Source organism: Zerene cesonia, chromosome 20 (genome assembly GCF_012273895.1).
Source record: "Zerene cesonia ecotype Mississippi chromosome 20, Zerene_cesonia_1.1, whole genome shotgun sequence".
Classification (NCBI taxonomy): domain Eukaryota; kingdom Metazoa; phylum Arthropoda; class Insecta; order Lepidoptera; family Pieridae; genus Zerene; species Zerene cesonia.
In genome coordinates, this window is record NC_052121.1 from 3,752,125 (window position 1) to 3,768,732 (window position 16,608).

Consider the following 16,608-nt stretch of genomic DNA (forward strand, 5'->3'; position numbering starts at 1 on the left):
GGCCCGAGCTCGCCCCTCGACTCGTCCTGCGGGAAGTCCCTCGGCGTGGAGTGCGGTGACCGAAGCCTGCAGGATTGCACGGCGAGCTCGGACTTCTCCCCTCGCTCGGATCTGACCGAGCTGGAGTCGCCCCGGGAGAGCGGCACGGACTTCGATCTCCTCCCAGAGAACAAACATCTAATGACGAACCCCAAAGTCAACATGATCAGAGAGGGGAGCGACGGTTCTATATCGAATATGGTGGAGCCGTACAACATGCGCCTGCTGGCCCACGGCACCACAGAAGGATCTCGGGCACTGTGGCGACAGGACGCGCTAGACTCAGACCCGCCCTGGTCTTGGGATGAACCCGATTCTGCCGTGTGATGATACAATGATTCACACGTTGGAAATGACGAAAGCGCATTTTGAACTATTCAAAAAGCAATACTGGAATGTCAGCACAGCGTGGCGGTATGATAGAATAACCTGTCTGACAATAAACCGAGCCTGTATCGGGTAGACATTGTTAAAGACACTATTCTCGAGATGTTCTTGAAAAAAATATTGTTAATTATGTAGACACATATTATAAGGTATTCAATCTCGTACAAAGTTATGACTTAAACGTTAAAATCAGTATCACTTATACTTGCATTTACAATCGTAATAATTGTTAAAATTTATGACTTACTTAGCCTTGATTGTGATCATATTATAATAAATTTTCTTTTTAATAATGGTGAATATTATTTTACCTTATTCTCTGCATGAAACTAACTAATTTTTGTTATACACTATCTCAAACGTGGAATACACATTAAACCTATAATCTGGGACCCCATATCATAGGTTATGAGGCCTTATTAAAACACAAAAAAATTCGAAAGAAATATTAGGTAGTATGTACTATATGAAGTATTATTAACTCTTAAGAGAAATAATGTTAATCTCATTCGTTTCGCTCTTCTGTTTTCTACGCGCATCATTGATTTATCCCAATTATACCCAAATGATTAATAATTAAGTGAATTCCTAACCTAATAAGATAAAGTGCCGCAGTGAACGTGAACGTTTTTCCAGTGGCAACCAGCAACCACAACCCAACAACAAAAACAGTATCTCGATTTTCTCGAAAACTACTGGAGACACAAATTTAAAAGTTGAACACATAATTAGACTACATTACACACTAAATATTTTCCAAAGAAAGTGAAAAATTCGAAATTGCTGGGGGAACACACACTCCAATTTAGACAAGCTACGGTCAAGATAAACATAAATCGACTATCAGTCTCTTGCTCATTTCTTTTAACGTGGAGGAAATCTTCAACAGATACCCTAGCTTTGGGGGAAAAGTAGAGCATGTGGGATTTCGACCCACTAAAACCTCGGTGGCCAAACTCAAAGCAGAATAGCAGGGATCCTGGGATCTCCTATGGAACGCACTAGGATCAGTCTCTTGCTCATAGAAGTAGGAATATAGGGAAAGTAAATAAAATAATGTAGATTTATGCTTACTTTTTTTTATTTTAATCAGCATACACATCTACAACTGAACATTAATTCTCCGTAAGAAAGAAAGTCATTGCACACATTATAATCTTATATAATCTTAATATATAAAATTCTCGTGTCACAGTTTTCGTTGCCATACTCCTCCGAAACGGCTTGACCAATTTTGATGAAATTTTATGTGCTTATCCGGTATGTATGAGAATCGGCCAACATCTATTTTTCATACCCCTATAATATAAGAGTAAGGCAGAACAGCGTTTGCCGGGTGCAGCTAGTCTAATATATAAAATTCTCGTGTCACAGTTTTCGTTGCCATACTCCTCCGAAACGGCTTGACCGATTCCTCTGAAATTTGGTAAGCATATTGGGTAGGTCTGAGAATCGGCCAACATCTATTTTTTATCCCGATATTCCTACGGGATACGGACTTACGCGGGTGAAACCGCGGGGCGCAGCTAGTAATTATATAAAGTTAATGGCAAGGGATAGAATACTTTAAAACAAATTACATAAAGAGTGATACGAAAAAAGTAGAGATGAGTTATCTTTACAATCTATTAAAGTGTGGCAGCTATTGCTATTCGTAATGTTAAATTTCTTAAAATATTACAAACAATACTATACATAGCAGATATAACAGGGTAATTAAAAACTTTTTACAATTAAATATTTTTTACATACATACTCTAACTATTCGAAGTTTTGCAATAATACAATATATGTAACAAAAAATATTTATGTATTATTAAAGGCGCACCTGTATATAGATCGTATCATCATCATCAGCCCAAATATGTTACCACTACTGGCACACTGGCCTCCTATAAGGGTATAGGCCATAATCCACTACGCTGGCTATGTGCGGGTTGGCAGATGTCACATGTCGTTGAACTTTTGATTCTTGGACATGCCTGTTTCTCCACGATGTTTTAAATCACCGTTTCGAGCAGTAGTGATGTTATTCTCATGCACAGATAAATTGAAAAATCAATTTATTTCCTGCACGCTCGCCTAGTCTCGAAGTTCCATAATAATAACCCCACTAAAACCCTATAATACAGATCGTATATATGCATGGACAGCTAGACGAAATATGATAAATTAATTGTTGGTCTCTAATCGTCACACCTATAAAACATATAATTTTACTTGTACAAATAATTACACCTGTTATATGCACTGTGTTTAATAGAATTGAAATAAGTACATATCATATTTTGCACAAAAGTGCGTATCATAATTTAAAAGGAACCAATTATAATCTACTTAAATTAATTTTAACATAAATTAATTTAGGTCGTTAGATAAACAAATTAAGTATATATAAGAGATCGCGAATTACGTAATAACGAATGTTTTTTTTCTCTTATGAGTATCATATAAATTATAACAATAAATATAACTTTTAATAAGGAAGCGCACGTACTACATTCTTTCATAGCCTGGCATTAAATTCGTATCATTTCTTTCCCTGTGTTTAACAGCATTATGTTAACAGGTTATAAGAGACATTGACTTTGTACTTTCCATAAAAAAAATTTGCATACATTCTGTGAGGCCGAATTCGACGCATTTACATTCACAACAAGAAATTAAATTTTGACCGGAGCTGTAAAGATTAATATTTTAGTGTCATATTATTATTTTTATGCAACAGTAAATATACAAAATATTTGAAAATTCGAAATACCATTCATTAATAAACACTTGATAACAGAATTAACTATCAAGTTCATTAGCAATTTTATGCATGTGCTTTCGTTTATATTTTTCTTTTAATTGACTTTTCTACATACAAGTATAATATAATTGTATAATAAATGTCATAGTCAATTTAATATCAAGAGATAAAACCACCGCCAAAATCTCAACATACATTTCAAAATACTAAAGTGCACAGGACTACGGACGCTTACATCTTCAACATTACAATGTGTAGCTCTAGAACTAAAATGGATTAAAATAGTTGCCATACTAACGTAAATGTATGAACCTTTTTACATCGTGATAAATATTGTAACTATAATTAATAAAAACGTGTACATGTCGTTACACATACTTATATATTTTGTGACATAAATGGGGTTAAGAAGCTTTATCAGATCTTACATTCACTTACATGTCAAACAATGAACATCACGTTCATATAAAAAAATCTGATCGATCTATGTACAATTGTATATTTTATTGTGGCACATGAATTATTCTCTACTCGACTAAGCAATGTGTCCAACAATATATAAAAATACAGTACTATATAAAAAAGAGAATACACTAAACTAATTAAATAACAACTGTACAAACTACACGTCGATTAGCAGCAGGATGATAAAACGGAAATATAAAAATAAATAATGAATCTAGTAACATTCAAGAAAAAATGAAATGACTACGACCGATTCAGACAACTTGTATTTTTTTAATAGCGCTCGTACTGTCTTGTAACAGTTTATCCGGGGGGTCCGAGGTCTCGGAGTCGCCTTTTTTGTTATCTGTTACGTCTAACGCGTCCTCGGCATCCGAAGGGGGGTCGGGCTTCTCATCTGCGGTTTCAGAAGGTTTATCGTTGTCCGTGGGGTTCGGGTTGGGGGGCGGGTTTGGTGGTGGGGCGGTGAGGGAGCTCCACCAGCCGGACAGGGCGCCGCGAGCCTGCGAGAGGGCTCCTCCGACCGCCCGGGATGTGGTAGCAACGGCACGACCAGTCGTCGCTACCGCTGCGCTTACTTTCCTCCCACCTTCCGTTGTTGACATGGTGCTGAAAAAATAATTTTATATCCATATAAATACCTTTTTTTTTCGTGTATTATTTTTATAAAAGTTATATGTAGTTAGTTTATAGTTACTAGGTAAACTCAATTAACCTAATAAGTAAAAGATAATTGACAAAATAAAAAATTAAATCATCTATTTCTGTTCTATTCGATGTGTGGTAAAATATACCATTACTTGAATTATTTGTTATTTTCGACAGAGAATAAATACATTTTCTTTATTTTTTACCTGTGTTCTTGTACTTAATGTGGCGTACAATCGAAGGAAGGAATTAAAATAAGATCACGTTGATACATAAAAAAAGCCCAAGATGCACATGGAGGGTTTCAAAAACGTTCATAGAAGATGAGCGCAATATTTGAAATTGTGCGCTCTTTTCAAATAGTCTCGTGTCGTGTCATTCGTAAAAAAAATATAATACAATTATAAATTAATTAAATTATGAAAAATTATTACTCACTGCGCAAACTTAAGTTTCATATCAGCTACCGACAATTGGCCAGAAAATGGATGCATTGGAATTAAATTCATAAAAGCTTCAACATCGCCATTGTTAGTCATTTTCAACCACTTTTCATATGTCTGCGTATTTTTAAAAGCTGCCATAAACTGCGAATTATACGATTCTATCTCCCTACTACCATCTGTAAGACAAAATATAAATCATATGACAAATTTTGCAATTTACAATAAAACATCAAAAATTCAATCGTTTTAAACAAACCTGGTAATAGAGATGTCCTTAACAAATACAATAGATAACTAGCAAACTGATCTCTTATCCAAGCGTCGCCCTGCGTTGAGCCATGACGGACAACATGGTCAGCGAACCTGAGGTCCTCAGTGCCCAATGCGAGCTGCCGCCTCAGAGCCATATCAGCAGTCTCAATTCTCATATCATTCAACTCAACAAGTACATCAAACAATTGTCGCTTTTGTTTGAAGAGCACATTCGACGCACCAACAACAAACCCTTTCACAGCAGAATCTGACAGCAAATCCAAGTACTGCAATGACAAGTATGGCAAGCAAAGATAGCCATCCTCAAATAAGGGTAATGGAAAACCACACTCAGCCTGGTCAATTTGCCCAGTTAAATTATACAATCCGTCCACACTCATGTCCCTCGCCATTGTAGGACTTTGCTGAGCTTCGTTGACCGATTTTTGCGGTTTATATTTCTCTCCAATGCTGTGACATTTTTCCCTCACACCAGTCAACTCGTGACGGTCACCATCAGATAGCAATGTTTCATCAAAGCTTTGATGGCTCACTCTATCTTTTTCGTCAAGAAGATTTCCAGTCTCTTTCGGAGATAGTTCCTCGACAAGATTGTTGCCATTGAAAATTGTTTCACTTGAAATTTCTGAATTTAATTCTTCCTCAGCTTCTTCTATAAAAGTTGGAACTGGCGACAAAGGCCTTGACAGCCTGAAATTTTATTCATTCTTTTCAATTATAATATCACCAACAACGAAATATCCCTAAAGACAATCAATGTCATTAATTCTATTGACTTACACACACGTGAGTATATATTAAATATATACCATAATTGCTCAGAAGTGCGAATACGCGATTTGCTAAGAATCTGATGATTGTACTAAATAAATCTATCACTATTAAATTACCGTGTTCCTAGAATAATTTGACAAATAATTATTTTGAACATAAACTAAACTGCCTTTTAATTGCCAAAACTATACCAAATTCAAATGGGACCACATGAAAGGTACCAGATTTTAATAAAAAGGAATCATTCAAATCAAAATTGGTTCATCCAGCTGGTGAGTTCTTCTAAAAATATAAAAAAAACAAATAAAAAAATGTATAATATACACATCACTATTTAAAAAGCTAAATTTCACAAACATAGATTGTAACTTATTTAAGAAAAAAGTGATAAGTAACTTAAACACACAGTGAATGCAGTCTAATACAGGATAATAAAAACCAATTTTCTTTGGGCAATATCAAAGAAGAGAACATGCAATATATAATTTATTATATTGCGCAGTAGCTACCTAATACCTATGGTTATAATAATTTTATTAACTGTTCTTTATCTGAACCATTCCAATATTTGTACATTGCAGAAATGTTTGCTTTCATGTATGGAAATAAGTTTTGCAAATGTTGTCTTACACTTGCGGGTTTGTGTAATTAACTTAGTGTCTATTATGTTATGTTGTCATTGGATGGATGCTTTATTTATAACGCATAAAAACTACGTCACTACATTATTGCTGCATAGCAAAGGGTTTTTATTGTTCATGTTGTAATTCAACACTTTAGGCTAATATAGTGGGTTGTAGTAATAATTTCTAGTTATTGAGTAATACAATTCTTCCTTTTCCTTACATGGCTCATATTAATCAGCAAAACAAATCATTAAACCTGACAGTAAATTATATTCAGTTCAATGTTTAAATACAAATAAATTCCTGTATTGTAAATTTTTATTCAAAGAATATAAACAGCAGATGAATCACTTAATCTATCATATCAACTATTTGTTAATAAGACATAAATGTATTCAATTACCAATTCATAAAATTAGTTGAATGAATTAACACAATATGAATTCTAAAACAAAATCATACTCACACAACATTTGCTGAGCGCGAGAGTCCATATTCTAAACAAAGTGGCAGTAGAGATATAACAGTTAATAAAGCAGTGGACAGCTGACCAGCAGGTGATCCATAGATAACAACTTTACGACCCAACAACAACAATTTAAAGAGTAATAAAGCTTTATGTCGCCAATTCTCCACTAATTTTTGAACAGATAGACCTGCAAAGCAAAAGAGAATAATAATAAATAAATGACCATACTGGGACATTATTTGCAATGCCACATGATGGAAGACTGCACATTGTATTGTGATCTTATTAACATTTTCAGGCTAGAAACAAAACATTCTCCTTTAGTAACTTTACCTTTGAACTTTAACTTAAGAAAATTTACAATAAAATGGGCTATACCAAATGGTTTTACCTGTGGATGAACCCACTCTCAAAAGCAATTATTTTCAAAACTTATGTATTATCTAGCTAAGCTGCATTATTTGGGCTGACAAAATTGTAATTAGAGACTTTCTGGTTGTTGCCCTTATAGGTCAAACTAATACAGTGAACTATTCATTCTAATTGTGGCTCCTATCTTCTCACTACATAAAAGTGTGTTAAATAAAAAATGTGTAGTGATAAAGTCTATAAAGTAGTATAGTCTGATAAAGTTAACATTCACAAAAAGAAACATTAAAACTTAAATACAATATCAAAGATTATTACATTGCCTCTTGTTTCTTTCAATGACAACTTACCTTCTAATGTTTGATCAATTTGTACAGGACAACTATTGAGATGATTATACGCATCCTCAAGGAGTTTGGTTTGTGAAAAATCACCTTGTAAGAACCAGGCTCGTACCACCAGCTCCATTTTAACAGCCATTCTACCAAATAATGGAGCTCGACATATAATACACACACTTTTTTGCACAGAACTCCTGGTCATATCATCAGTTTTTTGTATAACTTGCTGTAAAATACAAAAATTTAAACATATGGCAGTTAAAACAATGTACAACTTCCTTGCCTGAGGACACTTATAGTAATAGGTAAGTTTTACAGTTAACAATAAATATGAGTTTAATATTTATCTCTTTCACTGATTTCTAGTTTTAAAATAACATTACTTTTTCAGATCCTCAGATAAATTGCAAAAATATATGGGATTATTGTTGTAATGAAAATAGGATGTAAATAATGAATAAGCGCTAAATATACCTCAACAGGAATTTGTCGAAAACATGATACACCATATACAGTTCGCGTTGGATCAGATACATCTGGCAAATTAAAGAATATTGTGTCAGACAGAAAGTTATGTGATCCATCAGGTAGTGCTAGTGCAGGCAAATATCGCCAAACTGGTGGCAACTCCGACGGCCGTCCTGGCACCAACTCGGGATAACAATGTTCTACCTGAAGATTATAAATATTGCTAGTTATTCTCAAATCCCCATCTGCTTTTCGAGCATTTATCATAGAGATTAATTAATTTATTTAACGTTACTTTTCTATTATTGTAATCTCACCATAACAGACTAACATTATCGATTATTGAGAAGTAATGACGCCTACCTGACATCCTTTTTTGTGATGGAATCCTACTACTATAATGTTTAACACTGGATCATTTATAAAAGCCATTTTAATCTCATGTATGGAACAAAGAGAATAACATATTCTCATTAATTTCAGCCAACATAATAGGACTTGAAATTTTATATTTTCTACGAATGCGATTTCAGGAACCTTGACAAATTATGAAATGAATTGTCAATTGACTTGACATATCATAAATATCAAATTTGACAAATGACGAGCATATAAGCAAAAAACTTATTACGATTGTCGATGGTCCATGCTTACGACTCTGCGTTAACATAAACGTAATTCAGCGCCAAAACTATAAGTTATTACGGTACAATGTCTAATTAACTATTTATATATATTCAATGTCTAAATAACCTTTTAAAGTTTAGATTTTATTTACACTCTTTATAATCTAAGTAGCTGAGGCAACAAAATAATGATACGAATGCTTACTCGGAATTGCAAACTAAACTAAACTTTATTTTCTTTTGTTAATTAAGTTTGTCGCAGATCGAAGAAAATTTTATAGTAAGAAATGTGTAATATAATATCGTTATAAATAATGAATTATATAAACATTATAACTATGGACTGGATTAAAGTAATTTACTTAATCAATACGTTAAATTAAGAAAATATATAAAATAAAATATAATTCGCTATCCATCTTTGTCAAAAATCAAGATTCAAATCTATAGACAATAGATATCACTGTTGTAAATATTATGCTCTGAAGCTAAAAATAGTTCAGTGCAAAAATAGTAACACTAATCGGTCATAGAGCAAAATTTTGATTTTAACATTTTACGCATTTTTTAACATTCTCTATCTCTTTTTATTTTTGTTCTAATGACAAGTTTAAACAAATTTTATTGTTCAAACTTTGTAAGAACTGTGAATTATTATGTGTATCGCTCTTTAAAAATACAAGACTTGTTGTTACATTTTAATTTGATAAGAATTTGCCGAGTACTTGCACCAGTATAGTAGGGCAAAGTGTTTACTGTTTATTCCTATGATAAATGCGTCGCCATTTTCGCACTTATTGCATCTAATCGGTGAATCGGATAATAAATTTTAAACTGTGATAAAACTTTTCTAATAAAAGTGAACATATTGAACAATTCTGTTTGATGATTGGTGATATTTCTGGGAGTCCTGAAAACCTTCGGGTCAGTATTTATGTAAAGAGGTTAGAAATATCTTTTTACTATTTGCAACTTTCTCAATTTCAATATTGCACGTAGAGCTTTGTACATATTTGGCAATCGTTCTATAAGTAATTTTCTTAAGTACTTACTTTTTGGAATTAAGTAACTAATATTATGTGGTGTCATATAGATGAATCATTATTATTTTAAACTAGGAAACATTCAATTGAACACTTATCATGAAGACATTACCTTCCGGTATTTTGCATTTGAATGTTACGTATATTATTCTCATATTAAAAATTGATCTGCGATTAAATTTCGCCTGCTGGTTTTGGTCAATTTATTGAAAGCGACTATAAATTTTGCTATAAAAATATTCTAATATTCATATAAATATATCATATTGTACATTTTTAAGATTGATAATTACTACCCATGAAAATAAGTAACAATTACAGTATTAAATTTTTTAATCGCTTATGACTTCATGAAAGTCTTCAATGTACATTGAGCACCATAATTATTCTAAATAATGTCTAACATTATCCACCATTATAAATACAACTATAGTCAGATCTGAGCTGAGTTTCATTGGTAGGTCAATAGTTATAATGAATATAAGTAGATATATTATGTTTATTTTTTTTAATACAACATCGTCACACATATTATATTTATTGCGTACTATGAATAAAATAGTTACTATAGGTGTTTTAAACACTGTTTACATTTAGAAACAATCTCACCAAATTATAGGAATATAGATATTCATTTGGTAATTAATGCCTTGGTAAATAATGCCTTGGGAAATGTGGGTTGGTCATTAGTTTTGTAAGACTAGCTTACCAACCAACCATAATAATATTTCTAATTCCATAAATACAAAAAAAAACCTATTTAAGGAAGAAAAAGTAAGATGGACCAACAACAACATGGCTTCATTATCAGATCTTGATCTTTGTTGTGTTTCTTATAACTAATAATATCTTAAAACATAGGTTAATTTATCAGATATCTACCAAACTTGAATTGACAAAGATGAGACAAAGCATTACTTTTATGAAAGCCATTTGATTGTTAGTTAAAAAAACCTTCAATAGATATGTGTATATATTACACAGTTGCCTTGGGATAGAGTATTTGAGTGAAGCATTACATACTTTGAAGATAAAGGGTAATTTTGTGTGTCAAAAAAATACTGTGGTTAACAAAAATTGGTTTGATGCCCATTATTTAGACATTGCACTGGGAATATCTACAGTTGAAAAGTAGTATGCTACATTTGAATGAAATGAAATGAGCAACAATCAGTTGGATCACTAAAAAGTCTGATACAGACGAAAACATCTAAAATTATTGGAAGTGATGTTTATCAACACAGTCATTTTCATAGTACATTAATATTTTGGGTTGGGAAAGGATTGATATGGGCTCCTCACCAGCTCACAATTGACCAAAAATAACAAAAATGTGATGTGTCTAAACAATCTACCATACAGAAACCTAAATTCATACAATTACTGCTTACTTGTGTAAAAACCAAGAGAGCATTTTGTGCAGATTTTGAGATAAAAGGCTAAATAGCATTCACTAGGAACGGTAATGAAGCAACTTCCACTACATCTTAACATTCTTGAGAACCACAGAAATATTGAAGACGGTTTAATTTTGTAAATTATCTTGTTTGAGACTAAATAAAGATACTATAAAAATGAAAATAAAAATTATATTACTGCTATCATCATACATTGAACAGTATAATCAAATTCAATTAATAATAATTTGTAAATTAACAAACTTTTTAACCAAGCTGATGAGTGTAATCCTTTTATATTGCTATTTTTGTTACAGCATTCAATGGATGACTTTATAGAACTGCAGGCATGACAGAAAAGATTCTTTACCCAGGTAAGAAGAACACTTGATTTTACTAACCAAATTATGTTTAAGGGAAATAGCAGACTTATTGTAGGTAATATAATAAAACAGTAAAATAAATATATATTTTCAGTAGTTAGTTACCTTTTCCTTTAAATGTGTGTAACAGCGTTTAGATTCAAAATTAACCGGATATTTTATTTAAATAACACTCTTCTTCTATGTTCGCCACAAAATGTAAGAAATACTTAAATTTGGATTGTGGGCCAAGCAAGTTACCATAAAATGTATTTATTAATTACTGTTATTTGAGCAGGTGCATGTGAAGTTTGCAAAAAAAATGGCAAATAAGAATAACTGTGTTACATGTCTTTTTGTTTTGTTTTTATTTAACACATGTCAGTAATATATTTATATTATTCACAGTTTGTAGCTTTTTTTGTGTGTAATTTTCGTGTTAAGTATGTAGATATTTAAGTTGAAAGGAATAAGTTCAGTTCAAGATCTTTTTTCTTTTAAATCTTGTATTTTAGTATGTGACAAATCTTGGAACATAATTTTGTAACAGTTATCCGATTCTTGACTCGACTGAGAGCGCGCGTATTTTATACTCTCATTCTCTCTCCATTAGATAAAGGCTCCAATGTAAAATCCATATATGCGGTCATTTTCATATTTTAAGTTGTCTTTATTTTTTTATATTTCTTAGACGTCATAATAAACATAAAAGTCAAACTTCAGTCACCGGACCAGCCTGAAAATCAGCCCCGTTTCGAGCTAGCTCGTTTCGTACGGCATGTAGCTGAGGTTGTTTCCGTTTGTCGTAGAGCTAATGAAATAATGTATTAGTAGGTATCATATTTTTTTGCAATAAACATTTTATTTCTTATTAGGCAGTCGGTGCCAATTAAAGGCGAATTCAAATGAATAAAGAGAATCACCATTACAGTTTCTTAAGGAAATACGGCAGACACCGTAAAATGCAATTTTCTTTTTTCTAAAGTAAACCTTATGATGTGGATACTATATTGTTAACTAGCTGTCCCGGCGAACTTCGCAATGCCATAGAATATTGTTTCGACATATTTTCCCTAAAACGGGAAGGAAAAACATCGTGAGGAAACCCGCATGTCCAAGAATCAAAAGTTCGACGACATGTGACATCTGCCAACCCGCACTTGGCCAGCGTGGTGGATTATGGTCTGAAGTCTGAACCCTCATAGGAGGCCTGTGTCCCAGCAGTGGGAACATATATGGGCTGATGATGATGATGATGATATTTTCCTTATTGTTCTCACCTTTTAAACCTTCCCTAGACCTCCACAAACATATCAAGACCAAAATAAGATAAATCCGTCCAGCCGTTCTCGAGTTTTAGCGAGACTAACGAACAGCAATTGATTTTTATATATAAGAAGATGGATTACATTAATTGCTTCTTTAGTATAAAAGTATGTAAGTTAAGGAAATTTCTGCAGACAACATTAATTATATATTAAAATTTAAAAAAAAAAAAATGATATAACAAATAAATATACGTCGAAAACTAAATTTTGTAATATTGTAATTAATTTTTAAAGTTTTGTATTCACGTAATACCTATACACATATTTTATGAATATATATACAATTTCTACTTATTATGTTATATTTGCACTTTGTTTATTATATAATAATATATTAATTTATGAATGAACACATTAATACGTGGCGGCAATAATATATTTTTATCTAGCATACTGATAAGATTTCGTAAAGTATTACAAATTATAGAATTGTTTTAGTTTAGTTTTTCAAATTATCAAATATAAAAATTTCTTCAGACCAGAAGCAAACAAAAAGTTAAGCATTTCAAGGTTAACATATAATGACGCCTGTGGCAAATATTGGTCGATAATAATTGGTTATCGTGTGTAAACGAGAAAGCGACTGTTGTGTTGAAGTCCGCACACAATAAAACGAACAATGTATCGACTTAAACTACTTTACAAATGCCACGTACATACGTATAGGGATCTGGTAACAAACACAAGGCTTGTAACGATTTCAGTTTAACTGAGCTATAGGCAATGATATAGTTATAGTAGGCTTTATACGTCGCATAATCGTGTGAGAAGTCTTAGGAATTTAACCCGTAACGTTTGTATGTATACCGGTCTTGTTTACTCTGTGCATGTGCATTGGTTGACGCATCGCGGTTCATCGCGGTCTTTATATAATGCGAGAGGGCCGAGTCTGTATACTATGTAAAAGGAGTATATGAAACGCGGATCGATGCTGGGTATCGACACCCGCAGTCTTAGACCAAATTTTAGATTACGACTTCACGTCAACGTTGACCTCACGCTACGAATAATTCAAAATGCACAATCGTCTTTTTAGTTTCGATTAGGGTGTAGCTGACCATAAGGGGGCCAAAGCTTGTTTCTTTTCGTTCAAGGATAGCACGTAACTTACAAATCTCGGTAAATCGCTTTATTTAGAGTACAAAAATCTTTATTCTTTGATACCCAAGTACCGCACATGCGCACCCTTGTGGCCTTGGTGTTTAGTGACATCTCGAATAGGAAAACATATTACATCACACAACACTTTTTATTATTCAGAATATTTCTTTTCTCGCGGCCATTATACTCAAATCATAACACGGCAGCAATCGTTCTAATTCTTAATTATAATTAGAATATTTCATAGGTTTCATTTCCACGTGCAAACGGTTGGCTTGTTGTAATTTATTGTACGGCTTTCAACAATTTTCTTATATACATACTTTTGGACTATGAAATACGAACCACCGCACAAGCAGAGCGAGCGAAGTGTGTTTGTCGCGGCGGCGGCCGGCGGATGACAAAATCGATTATTTGTGTGAATTTATTTGTTAAATAAAACAGTATGTCCATCATGTATTAGTAAACCAACTAAGTGTTCAGACCGCGTCATGGCTTTTCTTCATCGCCACAACGCGTCAGCGCGGCCGTAGAATCAAATAGCGCGACAGCCACGACACAAATTACGCTATGTGGCTATTCTGTGATTGTCACAACACCTCTGAGCGATATCAACAGACTAATCACAAAAATTTTGCTATTTGGATCTTTTTCTGTTACCATCGTCATGAGCGATTTTTAGTGTTCCCTACCCAAAGGTTAAAACAAGACTCTCCCTCTTGCTAAGAATTCGAGTGTCTTTTATCCGTCCATACGTCACCAGATTGTATTTTACGCACTCACACTTCACCAATTTTATTTTGCTTGAACGTTTTCGGTGCTTAAGCGTTAGAAAATGAAAGAAAAAGAATACAAAACCAACCCAACTATTTTTATTTAAACAAGTAAAGTACGAATAATGTAATGTTAAAAATAAAATCATTGGTCTGAGAGATATAAACTTTTAAAAAAATATACACTTTTTTCAAGTGTAGTATGATACTATTAAAATAAACTACATCTGAGCTTTTTTATCTTCTGAACTACTGTGTACAATTTTTTCATTAGAAACCAACGAAGTGGTAACTCGTTACCTCTTGTCGGTTTAAAAAGATATTCTCAATTATGGCAAACTTATCACTAACTTAAATTGAACACTTTTCGAATGGATGTTTATAGAGTTGATTTTTCATGATCACTCAATTGCCAGAACATGAATCGTGTTTTAAGAATAAATAATAAATTGGCATTGAGGATAACGACTGCGTAGTTAGAATATTTGTCGGTTATTGTTTTTTCTATTTATTGGATACGAATGTTTGTGAAAATGTGCTTCAAGAGCTAGGATCACAATCCTATTAAAAAAAGAAGCTATAACAGTCATACAAATGTCATCTGGTTTGAAAGTTTTCCGGGAGTTTTGATAACGAGTGGTTTTGATTTTGCTGTGCTCTTTTAGAATTTGCAGGTAAACCCATTTTTTTAGCTAAATGACTACGCACTATAACAATGAGACATTAGAAAACAAATAAGTTGTTATAAATCAAAAGAGGGCCAGTGAACTGGACCTAGTGCCGCTCTACGAGTGCGAGTGAAACCTTGCTAACTCGAGTTCAATGAACTGTTCATTTTGCTGCATCTGTTGCAAATACACCAGTGCGCATCGCTGTTGCCACCAATTCTGTTGGGTACACACTACACAGTATGCGCCGCTTTTCGCTGCTTAGCCAAGTGAAAAAGTAGTTTGCGCTGTTAAGAAACTGCGAGCGAGGTTGATTTGCCAATAGAAAGTTGATGCCGTAGTTTCACTGTTAGGTCTTATTAATAACCATGTAAGCATTAGATGTAGGGCGCATTTGAATTCAATTGTTCGCTTTTAATTACCAAAAAAACGAAAATGTAAAAGCAATAGAAATGTACTATAAACTACAGCTAAAGAATTATAGATATGCAGTTAACTTAAAAAAAAAATAACCAGATCATAATAGATATATATGTATTGTATATATAAATTATGGTAAATAAACTTTCTATAAGTTATATCTTTTTAAAAATTCAAACAAGATAAATCCAAATAAAATTGATGTTATTGAAATGTGGAGATCCTGTCAAAGATATTACGTACGTTTTTTTTCAAAAACATACTTATTCGACGTACAAAGATCGTTGAGGTTTTCATCCTCGGTGATACCGTAGGGACCTAACTCGTAGTACTCCGGGCAACGTTTTATGTACAAACTTCCACCCAGTCTATGTTTCAGCCGTATGTGTTTGTTTGTTTTTTTTATTTTAACAAACTTTCCAAAAAACGAAGATAGTTTTCATTTGACTGTACATTATATTAATCTGTTATTAAAACTGCATGGGTTTTACTAATCGATTAGCCTGATTCTTTTTGTGCTTGATAGCAAATAGTTGTCATTTGGTCCCATTTTTTAATCTGATTTGGTACCTTCCTACCCTGGAACTTCGAACGACCTTTTTATGCTTAAAAATGATATATTAACATTGAGGTAATAGTCCTAAGTCCGCTTTATTACACATGAAAGTAACAATAGAAATATGAGTGCCATATCTTCTCACATGAGTTCTCCTGTTCCTCCGCTCTAGAAAATCGGGTGTATAGTGAAAATAATATTAACAAATACCTAGTCTTGCCATAAATATTGTAATAAAGAAAAAAGAAAATTGTTAACTGCAAATAACATTTATTAC

At 33.0% G+C, this 16,608-nt stretch overlaps 2 protein-coding genes across 5 annotated transcripts in view; one reads left to right on the top strand and one right to left on the bottom strand.

The window, feature by feature from the left end:
- Window positions 1-1,962: 1,962 nt before the first annotated feature.
- LOC119835074 (late secretory pathway protein AVL9 homolog) lies at window positions 1,963-8,620 on the bottom strand. The gene is made up of 7 exons (XM_038359689.1): window positions 8,421-8,620; window positions 8,064-8,261; window positions 7,599-7,815; window positions 6,877-7,066; window positions 4,994-5,700; window positions 4,730-4,913; window positions 1,963-4,252 (listed from the first exon to the last, which is right to left on the bottom strand). The coding sequence occupies exons 1-7, from the start codon at window positions 8,529-8,531 to the stop codon at window positions 3,898-3,900; spliced, it is 1,962 nt and encodes a 653-aa protein (XP_038215617.1). The 5' UTR covers window positions 8,532-8,620; the 3' UTR covers window positions 1,963-3,897.
- A 667-nt stretch (window positions 8,621-9,287) lies between these two features.
- Window positions 9,288-16,608, top strand: part of LOC119835357 (serine/threonine-protein kinase tousled-like 2) — a 31,698-nt gene continuing 24,377 nt past the window's right edge. For 2 of the 4 annotated variants that reach the window (XM_038360123.1, XM_038360126.1), the window contains exons 1-2: window positions 9,288-9,607; window positions 11,441-11,497. In XM_038360123.1, the coding sequence (XP_038216051.1) occupies window positions 11,473-11,497 (25 nt within the window). In that variant the 5' untranslated portion in view covers window positions 9,288-9,607; window positions 11,441-11,472. Of the gene's footprint in view, window positions 9,628-11,440; window positions 11,498-16,608 lie in introns of those variants that run through there. The other 2 variants (XM_038360124.1, XM_038360130.1) reach the window with 2 other exon arrangements.

Coding starts and splice junctions, on each gene's coding strand:
- LOC119835074 (XM_038359689.1), bottom strand. CDS start 8,531: ATGAGAATATGTTATTCTCTTTGTTCCATACATGAGATTAAAATGGCT. Junction 7,816..8,063: donor TTCGACAAATTCCTGTTGAG/GTATATTTAGCG, acceptor TGTATTTTACAG/CAAGTTATACAAAAAACTGA. Junction 4,253..4,729: donor ATGAAACTTAAGTTTGCGCA/GTGAGTAATAAT, acceptor TTATTTTTTCAG/CACCATGTCAACAACGGAAG.